Source organism: Sarcophilus harrisii, chromosome 3, assembly GCF_902635505.1.
Source record: "Sarcophilus harrisii chromosome 3, mSarHar1.11, whole genome shotgun sequence".
Classification (NCBI taxonomy): Eukaryota; Metazoa; Chordata; class Mammalia; order Dasyuromorphia; family Dasyuridae; genus Sarcophilus; species Sarcophilus harrisii.
The window spans coordinates 260,616,689-260,643,126 of record NC_045428.1 but is presented as its reverse complement, the minus strand read 5'-3'; the positions used below and the strand labels follow the sequence as shown (position 1 = coordinate 260,643,126).

Genomic DNA, 26,438 nt, shown 5'->3' with positions numbered 1-26,438 from the left:
AAATGCAAGAAAGGTAAAGACATAGAGTAAGCAAGGAATAATACACATAATGAAACAAATTATCCCAGAAAAGGAAAAAAAAGGAAATATGCTTTTAAGATTAACAATAGCAACCAACAATAACAAAAATCAAAATTCATAAATTCAAAATTTATGAAATTGATTTCTGAAAGTATAGCAGAAAACACTGTTGAAAATAGAAATCAAATAGAAATGTTAGTAGAAAAAAAAAAGCCTGAAATTGCTTATGGGTAAATCAGTGTTTTTTTTTTTAATTTACTGGGGGCAGTGGTGGTGGTGGGGGGCACTTAAGATGTGAGATTGCTTAAAAGAGGAGAAAGAAGATTGAAGGCAGTATGTGATAAACCTTAAGTATAAAAATGAAGGAAAAATTATTCCTATAGCATTTAGAAAAAAGATCATCTACAAAAGAATGGGTACCGTGGCAAAGGAAGAGAATGAGGAAAGAGACAAAACTTGTTTCAATGATAGGAAGAAGTGCAACTGAAAAATGCTCCCATGGACACGGATATTCTTTGATGAGATCTAAAGATATTATACTGAATATAATATGCAGGGGTTTTTACTTAGAAAAAACATTTACCCTGACTCGGGAAAATAGAAACCAGTGCTCCTTGGAGTACATTATACCAAGAAGAGTGGGAGGCCATGGACTGAAAAGAGAGATTTCATTAAAAAGGAGGAAATTTACCATAAGGAGGACAAAGTAATATTTTATAGCATAGAGATTCAGAAAAATTCCTACCTTGGCATAATTCTTCTCTCTACTCTATAAGAATTGGCATTTCTAACAATGAATCACAATATAAAAGTTTCCTATACACACACACACGCACAGATAAGGACTTAGAAACTCCAGAACATGGCCACAAAATAGATACTTTGGGAGTTTTAATTCTATGAGGAATATAAAAACAAAAGAAAGAATAAACATAAAGGCCATGAATCAAAGGGAAAAGTCTAAAATAGAAAGGGAGGATAAATAATGGAGAAAATGAAGGGAAAAATACTTTTTAATAAAAAAGTGCAGAAAATGAAATGTTAAAACCTAAAAAGCACAACAGGTTGAAAATGAAGGAGAAAAGACATTTTTATTTAACTATTTAATGGAGAAGGAGAAAATTAAGTAACTAGATAAAAGAAGAAAGAAGGAATTAATAAATTAAGCAAAGAAAGGGGCAACAAATTGAAGTTTGAAACAAGAGGGCTAAAGGTAACAAAAAGAATTGGTGAAAATAGAGTTACTTTAAAGTTTATTTAAGTTTAAAAAGCTAATAAGATAAAGAATTATCACTAGAGAAAAAGAAGGGGAAATGTTGAACAGGTCCCTTTTGAGTCAGAAAACGTGAGTTCCAAATATATCTCTAAAGTTTACTATTTGTGTGACTTTGAATTCACAGCCTCCATGGCCTCAGTTTCCTAATGAATGACTTAAGAGTTCCTTACTAATCTGAATTACTGCTTATATTACCTTAAAATATTAATAAAATGGAGAATGTACAGAAATTGCTAAATAGAAAAATGAAGGACCTTATGTTCATGTCACATGTGTTATCATTTGAAAGAGTTTGGAATATTTAGACTGGAGATGAGAAGCCTGAGGGAGAAACAAAGGCTGTATTCAAGTATTTGAAGAAGTCATGGGGAAGGAGGACTCTTGTTCTGTTTTTTTATAAGTTTCAAAGAAGAATATTTAAACTTGAGGTTAGGAAAAACTTTCTAAAAAAATTGAACTTTCAAAAATGAGGTGATCTATCTTGGTTTAAGGTAGATTCGCTTCTATTGAAGGTCTTTAAATATATTTTTAATGACAAATCATTTGGAATGTTGTAGTGGAGATTTCTCTTGAGTATAGGTTATATTAGTTGGCTATTCAGATTAGTTTCAATGCAGAAACTTTGTGATTCTATAATTATCTAGGTGATCTATAAGATGACTTCTTATACTTTTTACAACTCGAGATCCCTTTTGATACAAGAAATTTTTATGTGACCCTCAGTATATAGGTATATAAAATATACAAATCAAACATTTGAATAATAAATCATATTTTCACAACCTTTGCATTCAGTTACATGATCCCATCACAGCTCATAGTTTAAGAAGCTTTGATCTGTAAGGTATTTTGCTGTTCCCAATCTTATGATCCATTATGAAGCACCTGAAAGGTGTCTGAATATAGTTAACTTCACATTAGAAAGATTTTTGTGGTAACTTTTTGAAACAGGTAGAAAGCATGGAAGACAACATATGTTTGTGTCTCTGTATGTCTGTGCATTTATAAGCCCGTGTACTTTTAGGCTATTATGTACATTATAAAATAAGACAAAAAAGAAACTGAAAAAGGATGAACTAAGGATGAAATAAATACTATTAAAATATTTAACAACACAAAACATTTTTGTTCTGACTAGACATTATTACTAATAATATTTAGTGAGGAGAATATGACTGAATATATTTCACTATTTTTAATATTGTAATAAAGAATTAGCCAGTGAGCCTAGTTCCAGTCAAGTACTTTGCAAATGCCAATACAGACTTGGCTCATTGGTCAGTCTCTATTTCACTATTATGATTTAACAAAGTAAATTTAATTGAAGTTCACTTAATTTTAACATTTAATTTTAATAATCATTGTGATTAAAAACTAATACAAATAGAAGAAGTAAATTTTTGGTTGCCTCTGTCATAATATAGCTAGATGACCCAGTAGATAGACAATTGGAGCTGCAGTTCAAATTTAGCCTCATATAATGACTACCTATCTGTTGCTGAGCAAGCCATTTGACCTCCATTTGCCTAAATCTAATGGAGAAGGAAATAGAAAACTACTCTAGTGTCTTTGCCAAGAAAACCTCATATGGGTCATAGAGAGTCAGACACACCTTCAAGACTGAATAACAATAATTACTCTTGTACTTAAGAAAGAAACTAGACTAAGTGATTCTTTGTCCTTCCCAGAGTTTCTTATTATGATTTTGTGATTAAACTGATCATTTGGTACGTGACTGATAGGGTTAGTATTCTCAGAAGTAAAGCTAAGGATCAATGAAATATCAAGATTTCATTATGATGGCCCGGATCTTCTCTGATTTTCCTTACAGTGGCATGAAAAATGTACTTTAGTAAATTTTCATTTGCATGGAATCAGATACAGAGCTCAGAGGTGATCACTAATTATCTGGGGAGTTACCACCTGCATTTTCATTTCTGCCCGGTAGTTATACTTACAATTTCATTATGGGCCAGGGATTTCAGACAACACAAAAAATGAGAATTAGAATTTCAATTAAATTTCACTTTTTAAAACAGCTTCCAAAGCAAAATTGAAACTGTAGGACTAAACTTACAAGTTCATTTCTCTCAGTGAATCATTCACATATCCAAGACTTAGTGTGCCTAAAGAACCTGAAGCATGTTCAACAAGAGCCAAGGGGAAAATGGAAATAGAAACAGGTAGACGTTTGTAAATGTGTGTCTTGTACTTACTATTACTGAAAACATATCAGACTCAGAGGCCTCAGAGACCCTATAACTGAGTTAAATATGAAGTAGCAACCTTGTTTTTCCCGATTTACATCAGATCTCTGTTGTTTAAGCATATTTTCCTTGTATGTTGTATTTATTTATTTTGATAATAGCTACAAATCCATGAATTCAAATATTCCAGGGAGTCAGAGATCAAGATGGAAATCCCCAGAATCAGAGATTTATGTCTATAAACTTGCTTATTATATTTGTATTCATGCAGCTTTGAAGGCACAGTGTCAGCTTTTTGCCCAGGCTCTTTTCATCACTTCTCCCTGTTGGGGTTGCACTACATGCTGTGAGTGACCTCCAGAGATTCCTCAAGCTGTATGCAGAGAGTAAATTGAATCTGAAAGCTTTATTAGACAAGTTTGTCTTTTGGCTGATAGTGGCGAATGTCAGTTGTATTGAAAAAATAAAACCTCTTATGAAACTCAGTGCTGACCTTGAAAACATCTCCAATCAACGTGTAAGATTCAATTCTGAACTCAGCTTTTATTTGTTAAACACAGACCACATGAGTGTAAAATAAAAGCATGTGCTTCCTTAGAGAAGAGAGGAAAATTACCTGGAAAAACAACCTGATTCCTCTTCTGATCTTGGTGAAGTGTAGACTGACTTAAAAAAAAAAATGGTACTATAAATAAGAAACACTTCTTTTATAGGAAAAGCAGGGAAAGTTCCTACCTTTGTGATCAAGCAATTCTTTGAAATTTTAAAACTAAGAATGAAAGGTAATAGAAAATAAAGGCATTAACCCTAGAAATAAGAGGCAAATAGGAGATTGAATAATTGTATTTTGTTATCAAAACCTCAAGTCACCAGAAATTTAAGTGCTTATTGTGTGGCAGGGATCAAGTTAAATGATACAGCTAAAAAGAAAAGACAAAAAAATATAGTCCCTCCTCTCTTGAAATTTCAGTGAAATGCCTTTAGCTCCTTTTAGGTAGTTTGAAGTTTCTCACTAGCACCATACTTAGTAATTCTTGTACCCAGGGTAAATACCAGATGGAACAAGCAGTCCCCAAAACACCTGTAAATCACTTATTCAAGATAAATTAAGTTTTAGAGTAGAGGAAGGTAAGAGATTTTAGACAGGTACCCCAGACTTCAGAAGCCAAGGCCTTATCTGGGAAAGAGATCCTAAGATAACATCTAGAGGCTAGCTCCAGACACTAGCCTCTAAAAGAAAAGAATCTTTGACAACTTGGCCATTGTTGGGGAAAGTTAGCAATTTGTAGGGTCCTATTTTAACTAATTATCTTGTTAAGTGCTAAATTCAGTTTTTCTACCTGTTAAAGTACAAATGCTATCAATGCTCTCTGAATTTTGATACCCTGTAGCCAAGCTCTGCTTGTCACATCTTAGTTATGACCATGGTCTCATTAAATGGCTGTGATAATGACTGAGACATAAAAAGGGATGATGCTATAATTTCGATTTCTTTTTCTATTGTAGAAGTAACTCACTCTTCAAGATATTGTAGAACACTTAGAGTGGGCCTTAAAGCAAGGAAGACCTTGCTCACGCCTTTAACATATAACAGTTGTGTGAACACATGCAAGTTATTTAAACTTTCAGTGCTCCGGGCAACTAAGACTATATGTTTTTTTATTTTGTTTTTTAAAATTTTGTTTATTTTTTATTTTGAATTTAAATGCTAAATCAAATGGACATTTCCACATAGAATAGAATAAATAAAACAAGAATTTTTAATTATGAATTTCTATTATATATTGCTTACTTTTAAAATTGTATATACATCATAATATATTAAAGAAATATAATATATTCATATATTATACATTCAAACTATAACTTTCAAAGTTATTCTGGTTGTCATTAATTTTTTCTGACCTTTCTTCTGCACTCTCTTAAAAATAAAATGCTTCTATAAATCACATTTTTCTTTTTATCATTTTCCCTCTCAGCCAATTACCAATTGAACAACAACCAAAAAATATTCTGGCAACAAAAATTCAACAAAATTCCTATACTGGTTTTTTTAAAGAGTAAATGCAGAGAATCTGCAGACCTGCATTGTTAGAAGCAATTTCCCACAATAATTACAGATCTAGCTCCCATCTCTAATAATTTTACATCTATATATGTAAGAATAGTTTGAACCTATCCTAACTGCATTTATCATTGCAACTCTAAGTAAATCACTTAATCCTGAATATCTCACAAAAACAAGCAAACAAGCATTTGCTAAGTATGTAAATATTTTAAAATATCATATTTGATACATATGTGTATAAAATAATTGACAAAGAAAAATAATTAAATTTTGACCTATAGAAGAAACTGCTCAACTTTTTTATCTTTTAAAAAGGTGGGATATGTAGTACATCCACCTTTTGCTACAATCACTTATGCATGATTTGGCATTGAACTCACAAGATTCTGACATGTATTTATCAATTCTTTGCCATAGAATCATATATCACATTGAATATTAAACATACATTTAAGAGACAATCCATTTTTCTAAGTCCAGCCTTGGTCATAGTCCATAGACTTTCAATAGGTTTTAAATCAGGTGAATTGAAGCATGTTTTTCTTTGCTCAAAAAAACATTTTTCAACTTTTCATGATGAGTGACATGGTACAAAGCCATAGTGTAGTATTCTATTTTAAACTTGGAAATTTCCATAAATCTGGAATATACTGCTTTTCTATGTGTCAATATATCTACGAGATTTCAGTATTTCTTCAATAAAAGACTTCCAGGCCCACTAGAGTGAAACTTTTCTAAAATATTTTGTGGGTTATATTGTTTCTGGTGAAGAAGATGACCCCACAGGCTCATCTGGATGCTTCTGATAAAGATTTTGTTAGAGCCTTTTCTCAGTCTTCAATACTTCAGGCTTTGTACTGCTTCTCCCACAACGAGTTGTTTTGTTTTTGTTTTTGTTTTTCTTTCTGTTTTTTCCTCTTCAATAGTTAATAACTGTTGTTTTATTGGTATTGTTATTCTTCTACTCTAAGAAATTTAAACTATACTATGGAGGAATTGATAACAAACCCACCTGCCAGGTTCCTCTCTGTCTTTGCTTATTTTCTGAGGATTAACTAGGCAGTTTCAAACAACAGTTTGTCAGTTCTTGGCACTGTTTTTCATTCTTAACCACATATGTTTTTTTTACTCATAGGCACAATTAAGCCTATTTCATCGTGGCCTCGAATAATTCTTGAAATGCTTGAATTACCTAAACGAAAATCTCTTCCAATATCTCTGTCATTCAAGTATACTCTTTAAAAAGCTACAATTTTTGCTTATTTCTAAGTAATAATGATTCTTAATAAACCTCAGAATTTAAAACCAGTAAAAGAAAATACTGGAACATATAAGGCACAAAATTTGGCATTCATCTGACAAAGAAGGGAAGGGGCAACAGCTCTGCCCAATTTCATTTGGACCAGGTTGGATTATGAGTGTAAGTAGAATCACATATACATGGCCATTGATTGCTGTCACATATCAAAATCATTACTTGTCCCAAGTGATATGAACACAACTATATTCTACATTGTTAGCAGTATGAAGAATATATTCATAAAATTGTTTAGCAATGATTTTCTTAGAATTGGTGAGAGACATTTCACCTTTCCATGACCCTATAGAATGACAAAACTGCATTCTATAACAATATTGTTAAAATTTCTCTCTGGAGTCTTTTTTTTAAGTTTCTTCCTTGGAAATGTGTGTATGTATTGAGACACACTTTTAAATAATAGGTTATACCTAAACACATATTGATTCAGAGATATTTTAAGAACAATACATATATAATGCTCCCAATTATTATGTAAGCACTATTAACAAAAATAATTGCAAAGAGATCTTTTTTCTTCTTTGCTAACATATGTCACAGAAAGGTAATGTGACATAGCAGATAGCAGTCCATTTGAGGAGCAAAAAGATCTGGGATTAAGTCCTGCCTCTTACAAACATCAATTACAGGCCCCTGGAAAAGTCATTTATATGTCACAGAACCTCATGTAACTCTTAAGACTCTATATTATAGATGAGTTACTATTCTCTATCAATTATAAATTTCCCTATAAGGGTTCTACACATCAATGACATGATACAAAGAGGTATTATCCACTAAAACATTTCCCAGTGATCCCAACCAAGGCTACTAAATTAGTCAAACTTTACAATATACCAAGATTAAGACATTTGTGCTAGAGCCAACCCTTTATTATCTGTGGTAATGGAAGGTATGGATAATTGAAATCTTCTAATAATCTGAAAACTTCATTTAGTCATTAGTTTCAAGCCTCCTCCCCCATAAAATTCTTTGCCACAGCTTCTGACAATTGAAAATTGACTAATTGGAGCCTCTCTCCCTTTACCTTTTCCTGCTCTCCCTCTCATGGAATTAATAATCAAGCAATAAAACTGTCAAGAGGTCAGAAGGGAGAAAAAAAAAGACCAGCATAATCCACAAAATGGATAATTAACCTCTGAATAATAGAGATTTCAGTGTATATCACTGTCCTTCATATTAAAAAGTGATAATGCTGATGGTGTGATTTCTCATACATGAGACTGATTAAAAAGACTGATGTATGACCAGGAGTCCCATGCTGCCTGGGTAAAATGATTTTATTCTCCCCCCCTTAACAATGACTTGAGCCTGCCAGATATCCAATTTGCTTTTATGACACTTACCACCATCATGTGGCATGATATGTTCTATCAGATTGTGAAACCTCATTGCATCATCTTTCATATATATTCTGCTGCTGCCAAATCCCACGTTGTAGCTCTATCAATGCTCAGAGCTATGAGATATTCAGAAAGATAATAGATGTAATTTCTGACACTCATTAGGTGGCTCCACAGTCTGATATAGAATATTCAACCATGAATTTGAAGAAGCTTGAATGTTTTCAAAGATTTTTTTGTGTCTAAGTAATTAAAATAACCAAAAGTATGTATTCATTAGATGCTTTTAATTATTTTAATGTCAGATTTCACTTACTCCATTGTTATAGTAGGACCAGCACTCCTTGTTTCTTTGCAAAAGGGATTAGTTTTCCCTGAAAGGTAATGAAGCTGCCCTTGGAATTTGATTGTCTCCTCCTTCCCTTAACAAGCAGCTTCCCAGTCATTTGTTTTTATTCATCCTTCATTTTTGAAGAGGACCAATGACATCAGGAAGGTGACATGTTGGCTAGCAAGTGATTTGGATTTAAGTGAAGCAGAGCTGTGCAAAGATAGCTTCCACAATTATTGGAGTCTAGTGATAAAAATTTGTCATGTAAGGGTATACAGAAAAATCCTATGTATAAAGAGTTTGTCCCTTTTGACTTGGGGGATTTCTGAAGATCAAATGATTTCTGAAGAACAGATCTTGCCTGTTAACCACACATATTTATAAAGAGAGATAACAGAGGATCTGTTATCAGATCAGAGAAACTAAGTCCCTCTATAACCTTGTTGCACTTCCTCCTTGTGTTAGGATAAAATAAACTTCCATTTGTTAAGTGTTCAATGACTTATAAGTGCCTTATTTCTTCTTATCATGAAATTTGAATAGGGCCGGCATTAAAACTGCCCCTAATAAATATTATTACAATCTAATCCAATTGAAATTATTTTAAATTTATCCATCCTATACCCAGTCTGGTATAGACAGTAAAACCAAAAGATACAAAGTCTTCAGTAGGGACAGAAATTGGAAACTGGGCTGGGGTAGGACAGTTTGTGGGTTTGCTGTTGAAAAAGATGAAGGATTAGAATTAGAGGAAGAAAGAAAAAAAAATGTATGGATAGGTTGATGTCTTTTTTCCAGGATTATAACAGTCAAATAGTTTATACAAATGCTCCCAATTCAAAAGAGAAAAGAAAAATAATTATATAGTAAGGCAACATTTAGATCAAAATTAGCCTTATAAAAAACAAACAAGAACCCAATAAATTGGCCTGGTCTTAGAATTCTTTTATTTGCTTTTATAAAATTTATATAATAGTGAACGACAAAGGATCTTTACAAGGAAGAAGCTTGAGATTTAATGAAAACCACCTTTAAAAATTCAAAAGAGAACAAAAAATAACAGCCTGACATTCATTCTTTTTCTTTTCCAATTAAGAATTTAATAGCACTTTCCCTACCTTTCATAATATATAACATATCCTAATGTCTTCCCACATAAATCGTCTACCAAAAGAAATGCAATATAGTCTGATGCCATGCCAATAGCATATACAAACAGGACTTTATGAATGCCCTTTTATGTTTTGGGCCAAGTAATATCTAAAGCAAGCAACACAGATACAGGTTCTTCCTGACCTTTGAGGAATTTCCATTTAAAGTTGGCCTTGAAGAATAAATCTAATATTTTTTAAAAATAACATTGACTAGTTTCTTCTTGGAATAGTACAAAACAATAGTCTTAAAAATGTCATTGGATTGGAATATTTAAGTAAAACAAGTAGAAGCAGGAAAACATTGTACGCAGTAACAGAAAGATTGTGTTATGGTCAACTATTATGGATGTGCTTCTTCTCAGCAATTTGGTGAACCAAGGCAGCCCAAATAAACTTTGGATGGAAAATGTCATCCACTTGCAGAGAGAGAACTATGGAGGCTGAATGTAAATCAATACATGCTATGTTCACTTTTTTTCTTCTGTTTTTTTTTTCTTTCTTTCATAGTTTTTCCCTTTTGTTCTGATTTTTCTCTCCCAATATTATTCATAAGGAAAAAATATTTTAAAAATGAATGTACGTGTATACCCCCCCAAGAAAAGATGTTTCTACATGTAACTGTTAAAAATAAAAACAGACAGACAAATAAAGGAAGGAAGGAAGGAAGGAAGGAAGGAAGGAAGGAAGGAAGGAAGGAAGGAAGGAAGGAAAGAATGAGGGGGAAAAAAGGATTGCACTACTTATTTGACTATCGAGCTTTGAAATGACTGCTATAAAAGGAACTATACATTTCTTTTTCTGTAATTGGAATAAGTCTTTACTTTTATAAGGAGCCTATAAGAATTATATTTCTCAACTTAAGATAATGGTATATCTTCGAATTCAATATTCAAAGATCAATAAATTTGAATAATAATGGGAATAGTTATGTACTAATGTAATATTTATGTAAAATGAGGTTTGCAATGTATTCTATGATATTAATTTTCCTTTTAACAATCAGAGATTTAGAGCTATTATTGGCCTTATTTTGTCGGTGAGAAAACTAAAGCAAAAAGTTAAGTGAGTGGCCCAGTGTCATATATCTAATAAAGTCTAAGGCTGGATTTGATCTGAATTTTCATTCTTTTCTATAATTTTATCTTTTAAAAAAAATCAGCTTTCATTACTTTTGAAAGAGAAAAGCACATAATTTTTTTAATGCATTGTAGACTGATAGATCATCTATCCATTTTGCTTACATGGTGGTAACAGTTAAAAACTGGGGTGAGGTTATGAACTCTATCCAGGAGGGATTAAAAAAAACAACTAAGCAGCTTGCTCAAGGTTGATGGATTCTGAATTAATTAATTCTGATAAATGTAGACAGCTTTAGGTACAGTACACTTTCATTAGTTCCAAGAACTGAAGCTTTGCCTTGTGAGCCACAAATATCAGAGAAGTATTTCATGTTGTCTTTGTTCTCAATTTCATTATACTTCAAATCAGAGGTCAGAAATGCACCATAAAAATATTTACTGACTCACTGACTGATTGCTTGACAAAAGGCTAAGGGATATCCTCTACTTTGGCAGTATTCAGGGGGTGTCTGTGTATGTATGTGTGTGTGTGTGTGTGTGTGTGTGTGTGTGAGAGAGAGAGAGAGAGAGAGAAAGAGAGAAAGAGAGAGAGAGAGAGAAAGAGAGAGAGAGAGAGATTGAGAAATGAATCCTTTGACAGTTTGGTGAAACCTACACACCCCTTCTTAAAATATTTTGTTTTATTTTAATTTTTTGCCTTCAAGCAGTTTATATGATTTAGTTCCATTCTTGGACTTCACACAAATGTACAAAATAGGTGATTAACAAGGTAAACAAGATATAATTTTAGGAGACAAATTTAAACAGACATTTCTGAGTTTACTGCTTTCAAAAGATATAAAAAATAAAAACTTTTTTTCTCCTTTATTTTCATTATCTGTTCATATTTGGGGATTTAATCCTCCTGACATCATTTTCACAGGTTTTTGGTTTCATATTCACTTATTTTTCTTTTATTCTATCTTCAGTAAGTATTCATTTAAGATGCGTTAATGAATTTTCTATACAATTAGATTGATTTATTTTTTAATAATTTAAAATTTTATTTTTAGAATTAATTAATTTATTTTTAATTCACACTTATTTGTGAATCATGTTGGGAGAGAAAAATCAAAATAAAAATGAAAAACCATGGGAGAGGGAAAAAAATAAAAAAAAATAACTGAACATAGTATGTGTTGATTTACAGTCAATGTCCATATTTCTCTCTTTGGATGCAGATGGCATTTTTTTTATCCAAAGTCTATTGGGATTGCCTTGGATCATTGAACTGCTGCAAAGAACCAAGTCTTCCAGAGTTGATCATTGCACATTCTTGCTATTATTGTGTTTAATCTATTCCTGGTTCTGCTTGTTTTGCTCAGCATCAGTTCATGTAAATCTTTCCAGGTCTTTCTAAAATCAGCTTGTTCGTCATTTTTTATAGAACAATGATATTCCATAACCTTCATATACCACAACTCCATTCAGTGATTCTTTAATTGATGGGCATCTACTCACTTTCCAATTCTTTGTGACCACAAAAATGTTTGACTCCAAACATTTTTGCATCCTTTTCCCTCCTTTGTGATTTCCTTCAGATAGAGACTTAGTAGTGCCATTGCTGGGTCACAGGGAATGTGCAGTTTTATAACTCTTTGGGCATAGTTCCAAATTGCTCTCCAGAATTGTTGGATCATTTCACAACTCCATCAACAATGCCTAGTGTCCCAGTTTTTTTATTTATCCCTCCATTATTTATCATCATCTTTTCCTGTCATCTTAGCCAATTTGAGAGATGAGATGGTACCTCAAGCTTTTAATTTGCTTTTCTCTAATCAGTAATGATTTAAAGCATTTTTTCATATGACTATAGATGGTTTTAATTTTATCATCTGAAAATTATCTGTTCATATACTTTGACCATTTATCAATTGGAGAATAACTTGTATTCTTATAAATTGACACAATTCTTCATATGTTTTAGAAATGAGACCTTTATCAAAAACACTGGCTGTAACCCCTCCCCCAACTCTGTATTTCCCTTTTAATTTTGTTTCTGTTAATTTTATTTGTGCATCAAACTATTTTAAATTCATATACTATTTAGACTTACAAAAGAAACTAACAATATTTAAATACACATAGAATTTTCTCTCCATCTAAGTTCATAGATCCTTGACATCTATCAGAGAGCTCTTGGTATCCCTGATCTATTCCTAAAACTTCATTTTTAAGTTTTGAGATACTATGGCTCACAGAAATAATTTAGGTGGTCCAAGTTAATCACTTGAAGAGTCAGGATTAGGACTCCCACTCTTTTGATTCCTTATCAATTGTCCCATACATTATATGCATTCTGTTTATACTATATAGTTTCCTACTTAAAAGAATATTTGATCTAAGACTATTTTTATTAAAATCAACCCACATTGTAGCTGTGACATGACAACTTACAGAGATGTCTAGTAAATTTATTTTTGTCAAAGTTAAATTTTGAAGGAGGTAACTGACAAGTGTGGTTTAAAAGTGAAGACCTTTCTGTTTCTAAGTCTCTGATCTAAAGATCCCAGGGTAAGAAACAGAGGTTTGAGCTAGGAGCTCTCTCTAGTGGTAATCTTTTGCAGTTCCTGGTTCTGCAAAAAATGAAGTGGAAAAAATAGAAGAAATGGAGGATGAATGGGAAGTCACAAATGGGAGCATTGTGCAATGTAGAAAAACATGGAACTTTCCTCTGGCCCCTTAAGTCCATACGAAAGGACTCCTAGAAAATCATTTGTTTGTAAATGAGTCTGGGAGTCCCTAACTCCTGTGTGTATGAGACTGTATATGCATGGTGTTATGTTTCCATGACACCAGAAAGATCTAAGAATCTTTATAGAGCAGAAGTAGAATTATCTTCTGTTTTTTGCTGCCTATAGTAAAGTACTGTCCACATGCTCAGGATTTTAAATTCCAATTGAATCATCCATTCATTCAATAAAATTTAAAGAATTAAAGGAAAATGGGAAGCAGCTGTAGAGATTATGGTATTCAGAAATTTCTTTTCTATCTTTAATGTAAAATACATGTGAGTGATGGTTCACAGCATCAGAATTTTTAATAGAAGAAGAATAATTAGAATTTTTTTTACTCTCATAATGAAGCAACATGTAGGAATTAAATTTAGAGTCTACAAATTGGTCACCAGAGTAAGACATTTTTGTTAGATTTTGTTTTGTTTTTAGTGACCATTGTATTTGAATCCTGATGAATCTTATTCTTTTTTTCCCAGACAATATATTATGAAACCAGCATCACAAATATGGCTGACCTAATACCTATCCATTTAAAATTTAACTTTTGGAAATAAAATATACTTAAATAAATGTCCATTTAGGATATAAAAATATCTTGGTTTCTTAAACAATATGTACTTAAGCTATTCAAGGTACTGGAGAAATGGTTGGGTTCATTTTCTAAGAACCAAAGTAGCCAAAATTCTAGATGTTCTTCACCAGAAAGGTGATAATTGGCCACCAGGTGGAAACTTTTTTTACCTACAGAAGACTTCTTGTTAAGACATTTAAAAAAAAGGATTTTGCTAAACTATCTCTTTGATATCATATCTGTTGAAGTATAAAAGAAGCAATAATACATTTTCTTTTCATTTTTTAGAGCATGTTCCTCATTACAACCCTTTGTTATTCCCATATTATTATTCCCATTTTATAGATGAGAAAACTAAAGGCTAGCTGTTAAATGATTCACCCATGACCCCTAAAGCCCAGATATTGAACTTCATAACAATCTTTTGTCATTTAATACATTGCTGTTTACACCATGTGATGTTGGGAGTTATAAACTATACTATCTTGTTACCAAATTAAATTATAATAACATTCACTTGTTACAAAAAATTCTGAATATAATTTAATCTTTAATAACTCAGAAAATGTCAGGGTCTTGTAATGCATTAGGGTTATGTATGATAAAAAAATTGTTATTAGACTAGCTGTGACATGCCAAATAATAGAGATGTCTAGTGCTAGAATGCGAGATAAATTTGTTTTAATCAAAATTAAATTTTGGAGGAAAAAAGTTAAGAGTAAAACCAAGAGATTAGATGTTCTATTCCTGGATCTGTTAGTTGTGTGACCTGAACAAGTCAAATTGGTTCTCTGGGTGTCAGTTTCCTCATGTGTAAATAGACACATGAGCTTTTGAGAATCAAACTACCCTTTCAGTAAAAAATTTTGAGAGATCACAGCAACTGTTTATAATATGAACTTCTGGAACACAACTGATTCATAAACTGGGAATTGGCCTATGTAGCATATTATCCAACTAGAGAACAAATTCAAGTGGACAACAATATAGTACAAAATGAATGCATATGTGCTGAAGAAACACAAATTTACAGCTCATAAAAAGAAATGGACCTGACATAATCAGCTGAATACAGATCCTGACGTAGCAAGTTTAGTGCCTCAGACTGACAAAAAATAATAATAATGCTTGCACATCTTGTTCAGACCTCCTATGTCACTAAAGATAGCTCTGAATGTTCAGAAAAGCCCTAAGGAAACAACAGAAATACAGTCCCCAAGTGACAGAGTGGGTTTTAATTGAAGTAGTGTTTGTACCTTCTGCTAAAATGTTTTCTGTATGCCATAACCATGAAAAAACAACAGCTAATTTAGATTATTAGCACTGAAAAGACAAAAAGCAATCTATCTGACTTGATTCATCACACTTCTAATCATCTTTTTGATCTTTGAAGATCAGGCATAGAAAATCAAAATGTTATTTCTGTCTAATTGTCAAATGTATTTTTTCCCATCACTCCAAAACCTTCCATTATATTAATGTTTTTCCTCCCTCATGAACCACAGTCAATATTGTATACAAATTCTCTATGCAGTGAATGGATTGAATGCCAAACAAAAACTATGTCATTTTTTTTTCTGTTATTATTTTTCTTTGAGAAAAGATTAGAACACAGCTAAATGATTTTTTTCTTTCAAATCTACTTGGATGGCTGGTCAGTTTGTTTCTTCCCCTGCTTTCTCATCTTCCTTGTCCCTATTCTCATGCTCCTTGTCCTTCTCATGTTCTCCCTCCCCTCTCCTCCCTTCTCCTCTCCTCCTCTCTCCCTTCCTCCCTCTCTCTTCCTTCTCTGTCCCTCTCTCTCTCTCATTTCCTTTCCCCCCCTCTCATTTCCTCTCTCTCCTTTCCTCTTTCCATTTCTTTCTCTCAAAATTTTTCTCTTTAGTTTTTTCTAATATTAATTTTTAAAATGTAAAATGCTTTTGTTACATCTGTTCTTTATCAAGATTTCCAGAAAGTAGATACTATTTTTAAAAATGCACTATATTTAGATTAGATATAATCCCCAAAACAAACAAAATCCATATGCACCATTAGTCAAAACTGGATATACTTTTCCCTCTTCATATTAACTTGCAGAATCTTTCTACTTCTGGTTTATTCACTAACATCAAAGATAATTCACTATATTGTACTTACAGACACCAGGAACAGTAGGTCCAGATGCTACTTCTTTTGGCTTTCCCCTTATATCTTCAAGTAAATGATTTATTGCCTTCCAGTCAGAGCTCAAATCTTCTAATTTTCTCTGTAACAGAAAAGAAAGCATTTTTCCTTATTAGATAAACATCTTGAAGACATTTATCGCATTATTTTATTCATTGCTTTGAATTAAATTACTTTTTAAAAAATAATTGACTTGGGGTAGATTTCATTCATTAAGAGGTACTATAAAAATTTAATAATTTATTACTTCTACAAATAGTCATTTGTAGTCATATAGTCATAATAGTCATATCCTTTGAACTCAAGACACTATTTTGGGTAAATTTTACCTTACAAAAAAAGTTAGAATAATGACTTGCCAACATTTGTAATGTTCTTTTGGGGGCCTGAACTTGTTATTAATTAATATAAGAAACTGTAATCTGTACTGGTAACTATTTTACAACTCAAAAGAAGTTGCTAAAAGCACTACAAGGTTGACTTGCACTGGGGTCACATAGATACCTTTTTTCAAAGAGAGGATTTGAATCTAAGTCTTTCTCCATCTGAGATAGAGTGTACATTATCTCACATATGGTGATACATAAAAATAAAAAAATGGCAGGAATTTTGATCAATTATTTTTTACCAATTATCAATTACTGTTTCAATGAATTATTTTTTGGTCACTATCATAATCTTTTTCATTTTTTGACCATTTATATCTTAGAAATTATTCCCTTGAGTGTCTTTAAATTGTGTCGCTTCCAGCACAGATTTTTTTCCATATATATTTTGTCAGTTCTAGCTATTTAAAAAAAAATCAATCTCATTTTGTTGAGTGTCATTTCTATTTTTTAGTATGGTATGTTTTATACTAATTATTAACAATCTGAATATAGTCATTCCATAGTCACTAATGACAAACAAAGATTGCTTTCAATAATTCCAAGTTACTTCCAGCTGCCAAATTCCAGCTTTTTATTCTCCTGGTGATGCTATTATGGCAATGAATTCTTGGCTACTGTAATCTCAAAATACTCAAAATTATAATTGCTCCAAAGAGAAACATAAAGAACCATAGTGGGTATAAGTGATCAGTGATAATATATTCACAAAAGGTCATATGTATTTTGAAAAAAACACAAACAAGGAGGCATAAAACTAAAATTTTGTGGGACCAATCGCATACTAAGAATAAAGAATTACAGATGATGAGGCCAATTGGTATCTCTGAAATACTGAGAGAACCAAAAGGAGATCCCTAGCATACTACACATAAATGCTTTGAAGATTTGTTAAAGCACCATAGGTAAGAATATGACAAAATGAGGAGGATGGATAGATTGTGATAATGTATGAGAGTATCAGTATTAATGAGATATCAGATTCATTAGGCATACTTCACTGAATCATAAGGTACAATATTTTATTAAGCTATACTTATTAATTCTATTCATTACTAAGCTATACAATTTTGAAAAGAATAGATTTGTTTTTCTTTGGTATAAGAAACTCCCAATGAAGAAACTTCTATTACAGGGTTAGCAATAGTTCTGATTACAAAGCTTTAATTTTAGATAATTGCTTGGAAATTAAATAACTTATCAAGGGTTGCATAAAGAATGTGTTTCTACCAGAATTTAAACTCAGGCCTTCTGAACTTCTCTTCTGCCTCTCTGGACATTAAAATAACTTCTTTAAAAAATAGTATTTGATTATTTATTTAACATGCTTTTCTTTCTAAATTTTGACAAATTCTCTCCCTCCCACTTCTCCTCAATCTACTAATAAGGTGGACAAAATGATAACAATTATATATGTGAAATCATGCAAAACATGTTGTTTGTCCTTCATTTTGGAACAAAAGCATTAATAATGCAGGGTGATTCCTTGACTTGTATGTGAGTTGAAGTTTAATAAGTCACAGTCACACAAAGTCACCATTCTCACTCTCTTCCAAAGTCATCAAAATCCAGCAGCAAGACAAAAGTCAATTTTGACTAGAAATAGCCAAGGATGCAGTAGATGACCCTGGTATCTTTTATGACTGATCAAGCTCTAAGCTTTCCATAGTACTTTCTGCAGCCACCTTCATAGATGTTGAAATAAATTGTTTTTATCTGCCCATTACATTAAGTTAAGTTTTCCCATGTTTTAGACAAACACCCCCCAAATACTGATGGATTTGAGGTCCATTGGTTACCCTTAGTCAGGTTTAGCCTATATGTCTGGATTGAACGTCTGTGCATGCTGTAGCTTCTTGAGAGTTGAAAGGTAGTTGAACACTAAAGGTGGATGAGCAACCCTGAAAAAACTCAGAGAGCTCTCAGACCAGAAGTGCAAGTCCTCCTTGGCAGTGAGGTGATATGGTGAATCAAATAAATTTGAGCCCTCAGACATTTATTGATTGTGTGACTTCTAGACCAGTCACTTAACTTTTTTTGCCATAATTTTGTCATCTGTAAAATAGCTGGAGAGAAAAATAGCAAACAACTTTGGTATCTTTACCAAGAACACCTTATACTGGGTCAAGATGAGTTAGACACAACTAAAAAATAGCAACTGGATAAAATTAGAATTAGGTTGGCAACAAAAAAAGTTAAGAGTCAGATATTACACCATGGAAACATATTTCCATATTAGTCACATCACAAAGAAGGCAAAAAAAAAGTGAGAAAATTATACTTCACTTTGAGTTAATCAGTCTTCTCTGATTGTGGTTAGCGTTTCTTTTTCTGTTATAAATGCTTTGCACTTATCTGGGATAACTATTGATCTGAGTAGTCAAGTCCTTCATAGTTGGTCATCTTTACAACATTGTTGTTATGCACAATGATTTTTGTATCTCAATTTACTTTTTATCAGTTCATATAGGTTTTGTCATTTTTTTTCTTTTCTGAAACAATTGCCCATGTCATTTCTCATAGTACAATAGTATTTAATCAGAATCATATTCTACAACTTGTTCAGCCATATTCTCAATTTCCAATTTTTTGTCACCACAAAAAAGAGATGCTTTAAATACTTTTATACATATAATTCATTTTCCTTTTCTTTTGCTCTCTTTGGAACATGGATCTAGCTGTAGTATTTCTGGGCCAGAAGGTACACACAGTTTTATAGCCCTTTGAGTGCAGTTTCAAGTTGCTTTCCAAAATGGTTGGACCAGTTCACAACTTTACCATAGTATATTAGTGAACTTATTTTCCCCCGTTCCCTAAACATTGTCTCTAATATTTATATGGAAATAATAGTTCTCAGTTGTTGGATAATTTATCTAGATAGGCCAGATATTTAGAACATGAAGTCAGTGTTAGTAGTTTTGTCTCCAAATACTAGATTAGTTCTAGAGTTCTAGAGAATTAGCTAGAGTTACTTATTAACAAGTTAGTGTAACAAGTTAGTATAATAAGTTATACTAACTTATTACACTAACAAGAGGGAAAATATAAGGTTTTTATGGTAGTGTTCCTGGGCTGTTATTGGCACAAAGAGTTGGGACAAGAGAGTGTAACTGTTCAAATCACATTACCAATTGTGATATGACAAAGCTGTCCTGAAACCTGATTAAACTTGGTTCCTCTTAGTTTAGGTTAAAAAAAAACCCCACCAAAACAACAACAACAACAACAACAACAACAACAACAACAACAACAACAACAGCAACAACAACAACAACAACAACAACAACAACAACTTGTAGCCACCTGGAATTGGAGGATTCTTAGACTTGACTAGAATGCTCTAATTAATTACTAAATTTCAGACTGAAATGTAGGGGAATGGCTATAAACCAACAAACTGCCACTATATACTTAGAAGTTTTTTGCAAGTTTGAGCAAAGTAAACCTTTGTTAAATGTCCAAGGATTGGTGAATCTATCATTGTTCTCCAACACCTAATTTAAATTAAGAAAATTGTCCAATTTAAGCAGAGCCATAATATTTTTTTTTGTTTTGGTTTCTGATTCTAAATTGAACAAAACAAAACAAAATCTAAATGTATGCCCTACTGACACTGAGTTAGGATAATGGTTAAGTTTTGTACACAGGTAAAAGGAGTGAGGTAAAAACATAGTGCATAAAGTGCCTGGCCTGGAATTATGAAGACTCACCTTCCTGAATTCAAATATGATCCCAGACACTTAGTAACTGTGTTATACTGAATAAGTCACTTAACCCAGTTTGCCTCCATTTTTTTAATCTGAAAAATGAGCTGCAGAAGGAAATGGCCAATATTCTGGTATCTTTGTCAAGAAAACCCCAAAAAGAGTCAGATATGACTGAAAGGACTGAATAATAGCAAAAGCCATAACTGTTCTATTATATACAAATAGTCTCAATGCAGTGAAATTTCTTATAGTGAATATATTACTAGAAGCCACGTTCTGAGACTGTAAAAGTTAGAGATAAAATGACAACTATTATTAGTCTCTCAACAATGAAATACTAAGGAAATGCAATTTTTAAACTCCCTGCATTCATTCATTATCTTCATTCCCCTTTCCTCTTCTTAAATCTAGAATATTTTCTATGTTGTTATTTTGTCTACATGCATCATTTGGGAACTATATGGTTTGTTTTGTGGATTTGTTTTTCTAGAGAACTGTGGTAGTAACTGGGAAGTGCTGATAGGAGTTAGGGGAAAGCTAAATCTAGTGGTAAAAAATGGGCAAAAACATAAATAGTTTAGTTTTTCTTTTTTCCATGTCTGCTTATGTTATAAATTATAGATGACAACTAAGTAGTACAGTGAATAGAGCCCTGAGCCTAAAATTAAGAAAACTTCAGTTCTTGTGGCCGCAGATATTTCCTAGCTATGTGTTTCTGGGCTCTGTTCACCTTAGTTACCTCATCTGCAAAATGGAGTATATCAATAAATCACTGTTATGGTGAGTGGCCTAACTTCAGAGACATCAATTTTGTTTTGTTATGTAGAACTCTTTAATGTTGTATTGTTTTTATAACTAAGTAAAAAAATATATATATATATTTCCCTTATTTATCCCTTTAGTATAAGAACCTCTAAAAATTCACATATTACCATAGAGTAATTTTAGATTCTAAGGTTTATAGCACCTGAAAGGGATCATCTGGTTTGGGAAAGGCCACTAGTAAATCATATGAAAAAAGCACAAGCAGTGAAATCAAATAATTTCTGTTCTAGTATGTACTAGATTTGTGAGTTGAGTGATTTGATTTGATTGATTTGAGTAGAGTAAGAGCCATTATGTGGAAGAGACCATTAAAATCAATCCACTTTTTAATGTAATGACCCTGATATTTTCTCACCTACTTATACATGTATATGCCTATGTGTTTTATATACATATGTATGCACATGCATGTATATATGCATATGCATGTGTATATGTTCATATATGTATATGTTTTTCTTACCATTTTTCTATTTATCAGTATTCTTGAATATTCATGAAGTAGAGGCAGGGTATGACAAACTGTTGCGAAAAGACTAGTCTAGTCAAGGTTGGAAAAACACATTGCCACCTTAATGAAAAGCTGATGAAATTTTAGGCCACAGTAACTCTGGAAAATCAGTGCTGCTAAATCAGTGAGGAATTCTAAACTGCAGGGGTAGAAGGGAATAGCTTTTGGTGATGAAATTACAGATCTTACATATATACAAATACACTTAATGAATATATCATTAATGATGTTAAAAAAAACAACATAAGAACAAAGAACAAGGTAAAGAAGTCTATAATATTTTGCTATAGAAAATGCTTCTAACCTTGTTGAGATTCAACCAAATTTTCACCTCTGATGCCTCTGCTGAAGTAATCTTAGTTTCTTGAAAGCTGTGCAAGTGGTATTGCTTTGGGGTAAGTATTTGAAAATTATTTAAATGTGGGGGGTGTGCAGAGCAGTACAATTTACAGATAGCAAGACTGCCACTCCTTAATATTTGTGAGTTATTACTGTTTATTTTTGCTTTAGCATTTAAATGTATATATTTTTTCTCAATATTATTGTATTTTTCCCATTTGAATGTAATGTAAGGATAAGAGCTGTCTTGTTTCCTTGTATTTGTAATCCTAGTACTTAGGACAGTGTTTAACAATTTTTTTATCCATTTATCTATATATTTACATCTATCTATCATCTATCATTAGCAAGTTATTTCATCATCCTTCTGTGTGTCTTACTTTCCTCATCTATCATATGAGAACACTGAAATGTAGGGTTTTTTAACCTTTTGTGTATAAATGTATCTTAGACCCCTCTTGTGGTGAAGGTTAAGGGTTCCTTCTCAGAATAATAGTCATTAATGTATTCTACAAAATGCATGTTATTATAAAGAAAACCAATTATATTGAAATACAATTGTCAAAATATCATATCATACTAATGTCAAAGTAATTTTTTAGAAAAACCAAGTTCATAGAACCCAGGTTAAGATTTTTCAGAAAAAACAAGTTCACAGAACCCAGGTTAAGAATCAAATAAAGGATGACCTAGAAGGTTCTTTCCAGATATCAAAAATTATATCATCTAGAAAGTACACTGAAGCAGGTAAGTGGTACATTGGTCTAGGAGTCAGAAAAACCTGAGTTAAAATCTGGCTTCAGACACTTACTGACTCCAGGACCCCAGGCAAGTCCCTTAACTTTTTGCTTCAGTTTCCTCATCTGTAAAATGAGCTGGAAAAAGAAATGGGAAACCCTCCTAGAATCTCTAGCAAGAAAATCCCAAATAGAGTCACAAATAGATGCATGTAATTGAAACATACTGAAGAACAGTTAAGGGTACTACTGGATTTGGATTTAGAATCCCGAAGTTACAATTCTATTAATTCTTAACTATAATATTCTGAGCAAATAACATTTTAATTTAAATGGGCAATCATTAATTAAGAGCCTACCATGAGTTTGGGGTAGATATGATTATAGATGCCATCCAAATCCTACAAAATGTACTGTAGGAAAGGAAGTGGGTCCAGAAATATATACATATAAGTGCTAGAAAGCAGAATGTGAACTGTGCAAAAAAGAGGCCCAGGTAAGAATAAATTAGAAAAGAGTAGTTTAAAGAACTTTCAGATAAACAGTATTAGGGAAACCTTTATAAAGAATATGGCCCTTGACAAAGGCTTTGAAAGAATTAGGGCATTGGAGACAAGTTGTTCTAGTGATAGGAACCTTATATTTAAGGCATGGTAAGGGTCCAGTATGAGCAAAAATACAGAGACAAGTCATGCTAGACTTTTGTGACCTCATTTAGGGGTTTTCTTGGCAGAAATACCAGATTAGTTTGACATTGCCTTCTCCAGCTCATTTTACAGATGAGGAAACTGAGATAAACAGGGTTAAATGATTTGTACAGGGTTACACAGCTAATAAGTATTTGAGATTTCAGATTTCAATTATGGAATATTACTGTTCTGTAAGAAATGACCAACAGGATGATTTCAGAAAGGCCTGGAGAGACTTACACGAACTGATGCTGAGTGAAATGAGCAGGACCAGGAGATCATTATATACTTCAACAACAATACTAGATGATGACCAGTTCTGATGGATCAGGCCATCCTCAGCAACGAGATCAACCAAATCATTTCTAATGGAGCAGTAATGAACTGAACTAGCTATACCCAGAAAAAGAACTCTGGGAGATGACTAAAAACCATTACATTGAATTCCCAATCCCTATATTTATGCACACCTGCATTTTTTATTTCCTTCACAAGCTAATTGTACAATAATTCAGAGTCTGATTCTTTTTGTACAGCAAAATAATGTTTTGGTCATGTATACTTATTATGTATCTAAGTTATATTTTAATATATTTAACATCTACTGGTCATCCTGCCATTTAGGGGAGGGGGTGGGGGGGGGGTAAGAGGTGAAAAAATTGGAACAAGAGGTTTGGCAATTGTTAATGCTGTAAAGTTACCCATGTATATATCCTGTAAATAAAAGGCTATTAAATAAAAAAAAAAAAAAAAAAAAAAAAAAAAAGAGATTTCAGATTTCAGTCCAGGAAAATGAGTCTTCTTGATCCTAGGTCAAGCACTTTATCTGCTATGCCACTTACAGAAACATAAAAATTGGAAATAGAGAGTAGTAATACTAGACGAAATACAGTGCTAGACACCTGGAATGCAAAAATCAGAGTTTCATACTTTATTTGCTAGACAATGGGAACCTAGTGAAGGTATTTGAGTAGATGCATTAGAAAGGCTATTAGGATGGCACTGTAGAAGGTAGATTAGAAGTGGGGCAGGAAGATTAGTTAAAAGCTTTTACAATGACCATGATAAGAAAAACTACAGCCCAAACTAGAAACTTTTCATATAGGAAAGTATGGAAACAGATATGAGAGCTATTACAAAGGCAGAATTGATAAAAATTTCCTGATTTCATCTGTCCAATCACTACAAAATGGAGATAAAATATTTGTAGTCCCAACTTTACAAAGGTTTTATGAGGATTAACTGAAATAATGTTTGTTTGTTTGTTTGTTTTTTGTAAAGGGTACACCATTATATAAGAAGCTCTTAATAATATTATTTAATGGTAAAGTTTTTTTTTTTTTTAATCATTTTAGTGTTTTGGAAGTTAAATATAACATGAAGGCCAGAACTTTTTATGTTTTTATTTTCAATTCCTAATGCCTAGCATATAGTAGGCTCTGAATAAATTCTTGTTGAATTTAAATAAATTGGGTGGACTCCCTGTGTAAGGTCACAGATAAAAATTGTACAGGATGGCTAAGAATGGGACATCTGTGATTTATATTATAGGAGGAATTAATTAGGTGAGATTACAGACCCGTTGGTATACTGGAGTAATGTTAATCATTAGGAGATTGAAAATTGATATTTGCTGTAGGGAACAAATAATTAAAAGATTACATAAAAAACCTTTCACTTCTAAAGAACGATACTAAAAAAAAGGACATAGGACAATGATATATTTTATACAATATTTAGCAACTATGGACAATTTACTTGACTGAATTATAAGGAAAGCATTTTGTAAAACCTGAAGTGCTCTAAACGCTTATTATTGTTGCTGTTTTGTAATAATTTTGCTATTTCTTGCTATTCAAACTTTCTAATGTCTAACTCTTCCTCAGTCTTTGTCACTGTTGAAAAGAGAGGAACCATGGGCAATCTAAATCTTGGTTAGTCCTATTTCAAAGTTATTCAGCATGATGCAAGTGATTTCTCAAGAAACAAATAAATGTTCATGAATCTTCTATAAACGCTTCAACTTACTTTCAGAAGTATTAAACAGATTGATTTGTTTTTCTAATTTTGTTATGGTAAATATGGCAGAAAATATGGTAGATATGTTAAATACCAAAAATAGTCAAACACACGCACACACACACATACATACATATATATGCATGTGTATATATATATATATATGTATATAGAAATATATATTTATATGTACTTATGTATCTATATATACATAGGAAAAACATATTTTAATGGAATATGGAAATCAGCTATTTGATGCCAATAAGATTAAAAAGTTTCATTTATATTTAAATTTATTTATTTATTTTAATATTTAAAGATTAGGAATTATTTTTATTTATATATTTTTTTGTTTATTTACTTATTTATTTTTAAAAGTTTTTTATTTTCAAAACATATGCATGGATAATTTTTCATCATTGACCCTTACATAGCCTTGTGTTTCAGATTTTCCCCTCCTTCCTCCCACCCCCACCCCTAGGTGGCAAGCCATCTAATATATGCTAAAATTATATTTAAATTTAAAGAAATAGAGATTAAAATTAATTTAATAACATAGACTTTTTCATACCAGTCCTTCAATTAGAAATCTTATAAGATCCATAAAATAGAATGAAAAATATTTTGTTAAAATCTAAAATATTCCTTGATGATGCATAAAGATCTTTAATTGTTACTAATTTAATTCTATGTTAGTCAATATGAATTGTAATATTTGGTAAGGGAAGTTAAATAAGAACAACAGGAAATTTAAAAGCATTGTTTTCTGTTACTAAAATCTGAAGTTTTACTTATACTCTATAATCTACCATGTCATCCACCTCCAGTCAGTTAATTCTGTCAGTTCCTCAATACTTCCTGTATCAAATATGAAATATAAAGGATTTTTGAAGCTCTTCATAACCTGGTCCCTT

At 32.0% G+C, this 26,438-nt stretch overlaps 1 protein-coding gene across 10 annotated transcripts in view; it reads right to left on the bottom strand.

Moving 5' to 3' along the window:
• DMD (dystrophin) overlaps positions 1–26,438 on the bottom strand; it is a 2,285,006-nt gene that overhangs the window by 693,556 nt on the left and 1,565,012 nt on the right. For all 10 annotated transcript variants that reach the window (XM_031963631.1, XM_031963630.1, XM_031963635.1 and 7 more), the window contains one exon: positions 16,285–16,393. In XM_031963631.1, coding sequence (XP_031819491.1) covers positions 16,285–16,393 — 109 coding nt within the window. The remainder of the gene's footprint in view (positions 1–16,284; positions 16,394–26,438) is intronic.